Consider the following 12,835-nt stretch of genomic DNA (forward strand, 5'->3'; position numbering starts at 1 on the left):
GCAAAACATGACCCGTCAGAGCTCATCTGGTGGAGCTACTACTCCCCATCCACTGCTCCACTGTGGCCTGGTTCTGAATTCTTGATGCAAAGGCCATGAGACCCACACCCCCGCCCCCAAGTAAGGACAGAAGCTTCAGTCTGTGAGGTGGTCACTTTAGCAACAAAGTCCTCCAGTGGGTGGTGTGGGTACTGGCCCTCTGCCTGTGACCCACACACAAGCACATAGCTCCCCCATCCCCAGCACAGAGGAAGATCTCAGAGAACCTTTGGACATAGGAACATTGACTACACATCGGTTATCCAAGTGGACCCCGGTACCAGCACTGGTTTCCACAACCCTGGGAACCATGGGTCAGCTTTTCAGGTCATTACTGGCATAGAGGCGTGAAAAATAGTAATCAAAAGAGAAAAAAAAAATCTCGCCATCAGGAAAAGCTCAGGCAACATTCATTCATATATTCAAAAAATATTTACTGAATGCATACACTGGACCAGGTACCATTCTAAGTGTTTGGAATGAAACTGCGGAGGAAAAAACTTACCTAAGAACTTACCTGTAAGTTCTTACCTAACTTGGATGTAAGAACTTACCTAATTTGGATCTCCAGGCCCACTGTGATTCTATATTGGTGTCCATCCCACCCACCACCTGAAATCTCAACCAGTGGGAAAATGGCAACATCGTTGGTCTACCCCATACATCTGAGCCCCCTCCAGATTATATTCTCCATGGAAACCAAACTAACCAGGGATAAATCAAGAAGAGAGGCACGGGGCAATCTGCTTTTGCGCACCCAAGTTGTGTCTGCGTTCAGACAACTGAGCAGACTTTTAATAACTTTTTAAAAAAGATTTAAAAAGTAACACCATCTCGTTGAGATGTTTTGGAAAATACAGAGGAAAGTAACAACGGTTCACAATCCTCTTATTCAAATTTTCCCCCAATTTCGGACAATTTAATTTTGTTCCGTTTTGGCTGTAATAAGCAACAAAGCATAAAGCTTTGTTCACGCTTCAGGTTTCCTTAAGAATAGACTCCTAGAACTGAGACCACGGTATCAAAGGGTGTGGAGACCTTAATGTTCTTAAAACATGCTGCCCAACTGCTTTCTGGAAGCTTCGGACTAATTGATATTCCTATCCAGAAGGTATGTAAATACTTAACCAGTCCTGAGTTTCACCATTTAAAAGTATTGTGTTGATCAAAGTGTACAAACTTCTAGTTATAAGATGAGTAAGTTCTGGGCATCTATGTACAGCATGGTAATTATAACTGACAATATTGATAGCAAAATACTTGACAGTTGCTAAGTGAGCAGATCTTAAATGTTCTCACCACAAAAAAGAAATGGTAATTATGTGGCATGTTAGCTAATGCTATGGTGGTCATCGTTTTGCAATATATAAGTGCATCAAATCAACAAGTTGTACAGCTTAAACTTATACAATGTTATATGTCAATTATATCTCAAAGCGGGACAGAGAGAAAGAAAAACAACATCAGCTTGGGAAAAAAAAATCAGTGGGGGAGAGTTCTTTTTTTTTTTGTAAGCTACAAGTTTCAAGCCAGAGGAAAAGCAGCTTCTGATATCTATCACCCCTTTTCTCTTGGAAACCAATTCCTTATATAAAATCCCATGTTTGAAATACCTAGGATAGATTCTCTTTTTCTTTCTTTCTTTCTCTCTCTCTTTCTTTCTCTTTCCTTCTTGCTTTTTTTTCTTTCTTTCTTTCTTCCTACCTTCCTTCCTTTCTTTCTTTCTCCCCTCCTTCCTTCCTTCCCTGTAGCATTCTTTTTATTTATTTATTTATTTATTTATTTTTGCGGTACGCGGGCCTCTCATTGTTGTGGCCTCTCCCGTCCCGGAGCACAGGCTCCGGACGCGCAGGCTCAGCGGCCATGGCTCACGGGCCCAGCTGCTCCGCAGCATGTGGGATCCTCCCGGACCGGGGCACGAACCTGCGTCCCCTGCATCGGCAGGCGGTCTCTCAACCACTGTGCCACCAGGGTAGCCCTGAGGCATTCTTTTTAAACCCAAGGTTCCAAAAGTCCATAAAGAGGGATGTAGAGAGAAGTGATGAATCAGACCTATTAAACAACATTCCCAAAGTTGGTCCAAAGAGAGCTATCTTTAAAGAATTGCAAAGCTAGCTTAGGAGAACAGCACTATGACTTTAGTTCTTTTATAGATGCTTTAAGGAAATGCTTGTTGCCAGTGCTTTCGATGGTGCAAAGATTAATTACATGGAAAAGCCCAGACAGCTTCTGAGTCAAAAAGTAATTCAGAAGAGTTAGATTTTTGAAAGTGATGAAATTTTAGAAATACCTTTACCAATGTATTTTGGTTTTATTTTTCTTTTTATGTATACATAAGAGCAATATGGTAAAAATGTCTACTGAAGTCTAACAAAGCATTTAAACTAAGTGTAAAATAAAAATTAGAGGTGATAAAAATTAGTAAAAAATCTTACTGTCTGAGAGCAGACAAAATATATCCTGTTTTTATAAAGTTCTACTAAATAGTAAATTGGAATGCTTCATGTTTAGTAATTATTCCCTTTTTGAGAATTACCTATGTATTTTCCCATTGGGATCTCAAGTGGTTTCATTATAGATTTGTAAGAGCTCTTTACATATTAAGGATATTAATGTTTTTGTGGCATATGTGTTCCATATAATGATTTCAGAAAGCCAGGCTTTTAAATTGTGTTTCTCATGTTTATGCAAGCACATCTCTCATTCAGTAACTTAATAAATCTTTATTGAGGGCCTGGTACTGTGCTAAGTGTAACGAGCACAAAGATAAAAAAAAAAAAAAGAGTCCCTGCTCTGAAGCATGGTCTGGAGAGAGAGACAGACACAGGAAGAGCTAGTACAATGACTGAATTATGCCAGGGCAGCAAGGAGCCTGCCTTCACCCCATCTGAGGGCTTCAGAGACTAAGGGGAGATGACTCCTGAGCTAAATGTTAAAGAGGATTCAGTGGAAGAGATGCCGGCAATGTTCTGTTTTTCGCCCGGGGGACGGCTACATGGATTTTTGCTTTATGTTATTATGTTGCACGTTTGGTTTATGCATATTGTATGTGTGTCATATTTCATATAAATAATGCTAAAAGAAAAAAAAAAGATGAGGAAAAGTGAACTAGGGAGCAAAGGCTTTTTTTAGTATGAGCCTAGCACAGAATTTTGAACAGAAGAGTTGGTGGCTAATGTTTCTGTACACACTGAAGTGCTTTTGCATTGGAAAGGCAATATCTTACACATGTAAGAGTCAGGACATAAAGTATTTGCATATATTTTAAAATTTTTGTCTTTTTATTGAAGTATAGTTAATTTACAATGTTGTGTTAGTTTCTGGTGTACAGCAAAGTGATTCAGTTATATATGTGTGTGTGTCTGTGTATATCTTCTATATATATATATATATTCTTTTTCATATTCTTTCCCTTTATAGTTTATTACAAGATATTGAATATAGTTCTCTGTGTTATACAGTAGGACCTTGTTGTTTACTCTATATGTAGTAGTTAGTATCTGCAAATCCCCAACTCCTACTTTATCCCTCCCTGCATACCTTTCTTTAAAAATTAATTTAAGACATCCCAGCTAATAGAGCAGAATAAAAATTTACAACTCAAGGAAGAATGACTTATTATCTAAGTGGGTGTGGGCCCCAACACTGCTTGTAGGGTGAGTCAGAAACACCTGGGGCTGACACCTGCTCAGAGGTGTCTGTCTCCCTTTGCCTCTGTGCTGGGGTCTGGTATGGCAAAAAGAACTAGTAGCAATGAGCATTAAAATACAATTGTCTGAATAATGGTAAATTCTGTCACCGAACTGCATTTGACTAAAAAGTTATTGTTCAAGAAGGTATAAAGTGCAAATAAGTATAATAATGTTTGAGGTTTTTTTTTTTTTTTTTTTTTTTTTTCTGTACATGGGCCTCTCACTGTTGTGGCCTCTCCCGTTGCGGAGCACAGGCTCCAGACGCGCAGGCTCAGCAGCCATGGCTCACGGGCCCAGCCGCTCCGCGGCATGTGGGATCCTCCTGGACCGAGGCACGAACCCGTGACCCCTGCATCGGCAGGCAGACTCTCAACCACTGCGCCACCAGGGAAGCCCTAATGTTTGAGTTTTAACATTCCACATAATATTAACAAAAGACTGAAAATTAACATCAACCGATGAAGAGGTCGGTAAAAGTTCTTGTATTACATACCACTTGACCCTTCATTTTGGAGGCTCAGAGATTAATTAAAAAAAAAAATTAGAGGATACCAAAATGCAATTATAAGAACAGGGCATACACAGTGCACATGATGAGAAAGCTTTTTAAAAGCCCCCAAACAAGCTAGCCAAAACATGAAGAAAGAGCAAGGAGCATTAAAACCAGAAATACTCACTGGCCTGGGGAAAAACTCCCAAACAGAATTGTACATGAAGAACAAAGGCTAGAAAGTACTCATATAGTGTGATATTCACTCTGCCTTCCTCTTTTTCCCACTGCTCTGGGGTCTGGGTGTGGTAAAAATAACCCACAGGAGTGTTAAAAACAGAGTTGTCTAAATAATGCTGGATTTTGTTACCAAACTGAATTTGATTCAGTTTGGTTTCTTCCATTTAATACTAGAGTCCACCTGAAATAGATTTCAGTATATGGTGAGCTCAGCAAGCAGAGGAGTAAGAGAAACCGATAGCCTAACATGTTAACATCGATCATAGCTGGGAATTGAGATTTTTTAAAAAATAATTTATTTATTTATTTACTTTTGGCTGCCTTGGGTCTTCGTTGCTGTGTGCAGACTTCTCATTGCGGTGGCTTCTCTTGTTGCGGAGCATGGGCTCTAGGCACGCAGGCTTCAGTAGTTGTGGCGCACGGGCTCAGCAGTTGTGGTTCGTGGGCTCTAGAGTGCAGGGTCAATAGTTGTGGCGCACAGGCTTAGTTGCTCCATGGCATGTGGGATCTTCCCACACCAGGGCTTGAACCCGTGTCCCCTGCATTGGCAGGCGGATTCTTAACCACTGCGCCATGGGGGAAATCCCGGGAATTGGGATTTGACGTAAGTTTTATCTTTTTGTTTTCTATGTAATGTATGTGTTGAATTTATTACTTTAAAAAGATAGGAAAATTTGCAAAAACAAAAGGCTTCCCCCCTCCAAAAATCAGATTATGATCTCTATGTTATCTCCAAGGCCACTCCACCCTTCAGCTCCACAGCTGTCATTTACACTGTGCTTCATGTGAAGGGCAGGCCCTGGAGTTATGCAGTCCACAGCCTGGGGAACTGTGCCCTGGACTTCTGGCATTTTCTCATTTTTATTCTTTCTCTTTGCAAAGGTATTTTTCTTCATTTATAAAATCATCACATAAACATTAGTGACACTTGGGAAAACATGATAAACAGTTCCACATAAGAACTGTCTGTCCCACTACGTAGAAGTTTCACCTCCCAATACTATTCTCTTGCTTACTTCCGATCTAAAATGGTAGCTAATCTAATTTTATAATCCTGACTTTTTCCTCTTAAGTCTTATATTATCAATATTTTTCTCACATCATTAAACTTTTGTATACACCTTTTGAAATGGCTGCAAACTACTGCAAACCATTAATACAGTATATTTAACTAACCTTCAAGTTAAATTCAAATTTTTGATCAAGGAAAAAATAAATCCCCGAGGTGAACCATTTTACTCGCAAATCTTTGTCCTCATTTCAGATTATTTGCTTGGGATAAGAGTGGAGAGGAAAGTATGACTATCATTAAGCCTTTTAATACAGGTGGTTCAAACCGCTTTTTAAAAAGCTTGTTTCAATTTGCACTCTCACCAGAGGAGCTGTGCTTTTTCATTTTACTAAGATCTCGCTGGCAAAGTACCAACATATAGTCCAAAATTGAACCTTTGTTCATTTGGTAGAAGGAAAAAAGCTACCTCAGTGTATTTTAAATTTTAATTTCTTTGATTATGAAATAAATATAAAATTTTCATCCACTTGTATGTTCTCTTGTACTTTGTCTATTTTTCTCTGGGGATGTTTTATTTTCTTATTTAAATCAAAATTTTTATTTAAATCAGTTCACAGAATTCATTATACATTAATGGCATTATCCACTCATCTACAGTATTTATGACATACAGATTTCCAGCTTGGGATATTATTTCTCCATTCAGTTGATATATAGATTATTTTAATATTTATGAGCTCATATCAAATATCGTTTTTCTTTGCATCTTCTTCCATAGCTTTCATTCTTAGAGAGCCCGTCCCCAGAGTTCAGATTCATATCTATTTCCGGATGGTTCGATTATGGCTTCTTTTCTTTCACTTAATGCTATAGTCCTTCTGAAATATACTTGGGGATATGATATGCTGTAAAAATCTAAGTTGTTCTCTTTTCCAAAGAGCTGGGCAATTTACCCAATTGTCTTACAAATAATCCATTTACTGCCCACTGTTTTTCGATGCCTCCTTTATATTTGATCTTTGAAAACCAAAAACAAAGAGAAACACGTGGACCTATTAATAAGTAGTAGGACGTACCAGGTACTGGTCTAAGAACTCTATATATGGCGGCTTGTTTCATCTTCCCAACAGCCCCACGCGGTAGGTACTTTCACTTCCCCATTTTACAGATGAGGGGACAGAAGCTGAAAGAGCCACTCGGACTTGAATCCAGCAGGCTGGCTCCAGAATCTTCACGAGTCCTTAACCACTACACTCACTGCCCCTGCAAGAAGCAAGCTCCCCACCCAGACTCCAGCCCCAAAGGGACACTTCGCCTGCACCTTGATGATTTAACCTGGGGCTGATTTACTCCCTACAAAAGGCTTCTCGCATAAAATAGAAAAATTCACAGTTGTAGAAAAAGGAAACACTCTAAGTCCATGAGAGTCCTCCTAGCTTCAGCTTGATTGTCACGGGGAAGAAATCCAAATGCCGGAAGTAGTGGGGTATCTCTGGTGGGTCCAGAGCACCGGGCTCCCTGAGCCCTGGCCAGAATCTGTGACACCGATTCCTCATCCAAACACACAGGGATGTAACAGGGAAGATGCCCAAGTGCTTATACACATGCATGTTCTCAGCAGTGCTGCTTATAATATTTTTTTAATAAAAGGAAACAACAGAAATATCTACGTTTTCAAGCAAAACACAGCATACACAAAAGGTACCATTTTATACAGCCATTAATAATGTTGCAGAAAAAGGCTTAACACAGGAAAATATTCTCTATTATTAGTAACATTTCAAATTATTAGGCATTGTGGACAGCCTGGTTTTAGTCTCAAATATCTATATACATCTATACCCATATCTATATCCATAGAGAGGTGTATATAAAAAGTATAGTATGTATATAAAAACTATATTTTTAGTAAAAAGAAATACACACACACACACAATAAAGCAGACCATACATCCAAATGTACTTTATCTTTGGAATTAGAATGCTTACGTCTAATCCTGGCTTCATGACTTACAAGCTGTGAGACCTTAGATAATGTATTTCATGTCTCTAACTCTCAGCGTTCCTATCAATAAAATGGAAATAACACTACTGCCTAGTAACGTGAGGGTGACTGAACACATATGTGAAAAGCACTTAGAACAGTACCGGCACATTGTAAGTGTTCATTGCTATTATCGCTATATTCAAACTTTTCTAAAATGCAGGTTTATGGCATTTGTACTAAGAGAAAAGTCAATCTGTTTCAATATTCAGAAAGGTGCCATCATAGAAAATCTGAGAAGAGCAGCCGTACCCTTTCTTTGGCAGTTAAGTGGCTCTGGCCCACGGCACTGGGCAGTGGACAGACAGGTCCAGTCCCCGCCTCTCTTTACACCCAACTTCCTGCTCAATGTCCCAGGTACAGGTCCCAGGGGACCTCAGAATGTCCTCAACAGAACTCATGGTCCACTCCACACTCCACACCGCCCACGCCCCCATTGATTACAGGTATCCCCCCACCAGCCGGTGAGAGCCTTGCTGTCAAGCCTGCACCTCCAAAAACTAATCACTGAATGAATGAATGAATGAATGAATGAGCGAACGACTCTGTTCCCTGTTTTCCCCCAGCAAAGCAATCCACAGCCCGCCGCGCAGCCATCCAAGCCGAGAGCAAGCGTGGTCTTAATTACCTCCCCGTAGGCAACGGTGTTATTGTATCTTCTCATTTCTGGGTAGACGTGGTCCAGGTACCACTGGAAATTCTTACACTTTAAACTTTTCCTTAAGGCTTTTCTTTCTGAGACATCGCCTATGTCAATTCCTGGATTCTGAAAGTAAGCAAAGGGCATTAGTGACCAGGGGGCGCTGGCCAGATTGGAGGACAGGCAGCGTCACCTTTGGGGAAACCATCAGAGAGAAATCTGAAGCCCCTACTTGATCATCTAGCCCCGAGCTAGACAATACTGTCCCCCGAGCGCAGCACGCAACCCCCAAAGTCAGCCGACCTTACCATCATGAGAGGGATCCCGCGACACACTGATATTGACAACCTAGGCCCCATCTCCATCTCTGCCATTTCTTCAGTGACTCTCAGGACCCAATTATTAGAGGAATTATTTGATTAAGGCGAGAAAATAAACATCTATGACCTCCTCCCATCTTTCTTTTCCGTACACGTGTTATTTCCCCCCTTTGCTGGCTCTTTGCGAAGTTCATTATATGCGGATGTGAAAATAATTTTCCACCGCAAAGCCTGTAATGATGTTCTAATGAATAATTCACTCTGCTTTTACAGAAGTGAACCTGTAATGTGCTGCTGCGTGCTGACAGGGGAAAATAAAGTGGCTGAAATACGATTCCAGAGTCAGCCACAGGATGGCTGTGACCCAGTGCAGACAGGATACGCTCTCCTCCGCGGCGGACAGCCAAGCATCATCTCGGAGCAGGAGAAGTGTTTAAATGATTTCATTAAGATTTCTTCTTCAGCAGCTAAACAGTGATTTTTTTTTTTAAAGAAAAGTCCCTTTAAATGTCAAACATTAATATCCAAAGGCAAACCTGGGCGGTGATATTTAACTCTTTGTTTTAATATCCTTAGCATGATTAATGAGGATGGTCATTTATGAAAAGCCTGGTGGGGAACACTGGCATGAGGGACCGTGATGGAGAAGCACCGAGATAGGGTCGGCAGCCCTCACTTCTTCGGACCCCGTGTCACACCCCCATCCTAGATCACAACTCTCCTCTGCAAACAAGAAAAATGACAACGTCTCTTCCACTGATGTCACAGGGCTGTGGGCAGAGTTGAGTGAAGGTGCCAGTTCACATCCTTGCCCTGCCATGTGCTGGGTGTAGGACCTTAGGCAAGTCAATTTCACTTGCCAGAGGTGCAGTTTGCTCATCTGTAAAATGGACATCACAGTGGGTTCATATCAAGCTAGCATTTATTGAGCACTTACTATTTGTTATGCTCTGTCTTAAACCTCATTTTTATCCTTCCAGGAGCCCTATGAGACCAGGGTTAACAATCTCTGGTTTACAGATGAGAACACCAGGGCAGGCAGTTCCTCTGTCATGAGGTTGTTACGAGGGCTAAATGAAATATTGCAAATAAGAAACTTAGCGAGTACCTGGGAGAGTGTAAGGAGCTCAACAAAGGTTGCCTATTTTTATATAATAATGTGGAAAATCACTTCTAGTTTAACAGCTATAAAGTGCTGCATGGCCATAAGGGGGTTTTCAGTGCTTTAGACCATGATTTCAATAATTGTAACAACAATGATATAAAAATGCTTCACTTTCATCCTCTTTATCCACAAACCCGCACATATTCAACTGCATTTCTGCTGTCCTGGGCTCCAGCCTACTGAAACGCAGGGGCTGCCACTTCTCAGTGGGAACAATGCCACAGCTCGGACACCTACAGGTACTCTGGCTGAACAGATAAACCCGACTGTGGCTGAGGGTATAGGTCACCCCGCTGTGCTCTGGAGGACAGAAATGCTTGCCAACATTCCAGATCCTGTGCTTTAAGTACATCACATGTACTTAGTTTTAGTACTTTAGTACTTAGTACTTAGATTAAGTACTTCTGATTTAGTTCTCACAATCACCCTAGGAAGGAGGACCTGCTATTATCCCCATTTTATAGCTGAGGAACCTAAGATACAGAGATGATAAGTAGATTTGTTCAGGATGTCATAACCGTAAATGGCAGGGCTGGGATCCCAACCAAGCCAGAGCACAACCGCCATGCAATACTCCTGTGGGGCTGTAGTAACATGGGGATTTTCCGAGATTATATTCTGGGTAGAATATGGAAGAGAATCGAAGAGCCAAGTAAACAAGGATCCAGCATACAGCAGGGACATACGTCACAGGGCAGCTGGAGCTCCACGGGAGGGCACACTGTGAGAGCAGACGGCAGGGTCTGGTGCCAAAAACTTTGGGCAAGGATCTTCTGCACACGGTGTACATTCAGAAGCAGGGTGTCAAGATTAATATGAGACCAGAATTAACACGGTGAGACCCCTCTAATCTCTGTAAATGGATCTAGAGATTTCCATGGTGCCGATCCCCATGTAAAGCAGGGGTTCTAAAACCTGGAGGTCTGTAAGCCACGTCAGAGTACACTTATAATTTTGCAAGGGTGAGCATCTTTCTGGGGAGGAACCATTGGCTTAGTAAAGGGATCAGTGACCCATCAAACATAATGTCAGTGTTCTAGGGTGATGGGGAAGGGCTACTTGGTCCTACCTCCAGTGGCAGATTCCACGCTATGTACACATGAGACTTGTAATCGTCCATCCAGACCTCGGCAACCCGGAGAGCATTCCTCTTGGTATAGAAGCCGATGTTGCTGTTGTATGGCTTCTTCTTCCGCTCGATGTGGGCCACCCGTGAGCAAGGCAGGACCTCCATGCTGCCCCCGCACAGCCACACCTGGGGAGGGGAGGCAAGGACTTCATCAGCCTGACAGAGGAATTCCCAGAAGCCACTGCTCCCTCCCCCGGGCCCGAAAGCAATGGTTCAGGAGACAGCCTGAGTGAGAAATGTGTTTTCACATATAAAGCCACTGAGCTTTCGGGGTTGGTCTGTTACGGCAGCATAGCCTAACCTCACCTGACTAAAACTGGTAGAAAAGATGGTTTCGGGGAGCTTTTCATAGATACAGCAGCTCAGGATATTAAAACGCAGCTCTTCCTAAGAAACGCCAATACGTGTGATGTGCTCCTGGTGACGCATGGGTTTTCTTAAGTTCTCAGTGGTGCACAATTGTCACCTGTGAAGGTTTTATTTCCCATCTGGCTGAAGCTGGGCCCTACGGAGCTATAATGGCAAATTCAAACTAAAAAAACAGAATACCTTTATTCGTATCAGCACAAAGTGTACAACGGTTTAATTCTCCATTTACTAATACGCTCTGTTTTGGAGTCCTAAGAGCACAGACGCCGGGCCTTCTGGAAGCATCCACCCCAATGCCATCATGTACAGGTGGTACTTGTTGCTAGAATGTTTAAGTGGAAGGCTGAAATGTTAATTGCCTCTAAGGGATGCAAAAGCCCAAGGAAGTGACAACTTGCCATCCTCTTGCAGGAGCACGGCAGGCTTCCAGGCTCAAAAGGCCCTGTCCCAGAGGAAAACAGGACCACCCAGCTTCTCTCAGTCCCAAGCAGGACAATCAAAGCATTTCCGACTGTCAGGAAGGACTGATTTGTGAAAATGAATTCCTGGTACTAGTGAGGAGAAGAGGAAGAAGACACAGAGAGGTTTCAGGGACCCTTGAGACAGTCCTGTATATTCTCTGTAAATGAGAGTGTGCCGTGAGCTAACTCAGGTCAGCACAGACCATGTACGCTCACCCCAACCTAGGTCACTTCAAGCCTTTCTACCTTCAGTTTCCCAAACTCCCTCCTCGAGGATACTGGGACCCTCTCGAGTGTTTGCACACCTCCCCTGGGCCTTTATTGATTGAATTTAGTGGCAAATTTGTGTGTGTGTGTGTGTGTGTGTGTGTGTGTGATCTTCTGTTTCTACTTCCCAACTCTGGCTGCACCACAAGGAAATAATACAGATGGAAACTTCTCCTCATAACCAAGAATCTTCACCTTGCCTGTTTCTTCAAGGAGGAGAACGTGAGCTAAGAGATTGGTAGACAGCAGGTGATCCAGACTAGTTTGATTTGTGACCTGACAACTAGATGCCCCCATGAACTGGGGCAGACTCGGCTGTTGGCAGTGGAAGGAAGCCAAGTCAGGGAAGCAAAATATAGCAAGAGGCCTATGGGGGAATAGAGGCAAGAGACCTTACAGGGTAAACGAAGGTGGCTGAATTTCCAGGAGTGGGCAACATACAAACCCACAGAGTTCCATGGGTACGCGGCCCTAGACAGTTTCAGGATTCTGAGAATGAACAGAAAGACATCTCATGTTCACAGATTAGAAGATTTAATACTGTTACGTTAGCAATACTTCCCAAATTGATTTAAATATTCAACACAATTCTTAGCAAAACCCCAAAGTCTTCTTTGCAGAAATTAACAAACTGATCCTAAATTTCATACGGAAATACAAGGGACCCAAAATAACCTTGAAGAGAACAAATTTGGAGGACTTCCACTTCTGGGACAACATGCAAAACAATGAATGTGGACCACTACCTCACAACATATACAAAAATTAACCCAAAACAGATCAAAAACCTAAATGTAAGAGCCAAAACTATAGAACACTTAGAAGAAAACGGAAGAGTAAAGTTCATGATCTAGGATTAGGCAAAGGTTCATCAACTGATAAAATATGGTATATCCATACGATATTATTTAGCAATAAAAACAAAATACAGACACACGCTACAGCCTGAATGAACCCTGACAACTTA

The 12,835-nt window shown here is 42.0% G+C and overlaps 1 protein-coding gene across 1 annotated transcript in view; it reads right to left on the reverse strand.

Moving 5' to 3' along the window:
• The window catches only part of GALNT17 (polypeptide N-acetylgalactosaminyltransferase 17), a 453,307-nt gene that overhangs the window by 18,272 nt on the left and 422,200 nt on the right, over positions 1–12,835 (reverse strand). Inside the window, exons 7-8 of the mRNA XM_032605830.1 lie at positions 10,712–10,897; positions 8,146–8,283 (exon numbers count right to left, since the gene is read on the reverse strand). Of these exons, the coding sequence (XP_032461721.1) occupies positions 8,146–8,283; positions 10,712–10,897 (324 nt within the window). The remainder of the gene's footprint in view (positions 1–8,145; positions 8,284–10,711; positions 10,898–12,835) is intronic.

This window comes from Phocoena sinus, chromosome 15 (assembly GCF_008692025.1).
Source record: "Phocoena sinus isolate mPhoSin1 chromosome 15, mPhoSin1.pri, whole genome shotgun sequence".
Lineage (NCBI taxonomy): Eukaryota > Metazoa > Chordata > Mammalia > Artiodactyla > Phocoenidae > Phocoena > Phocoena sinus.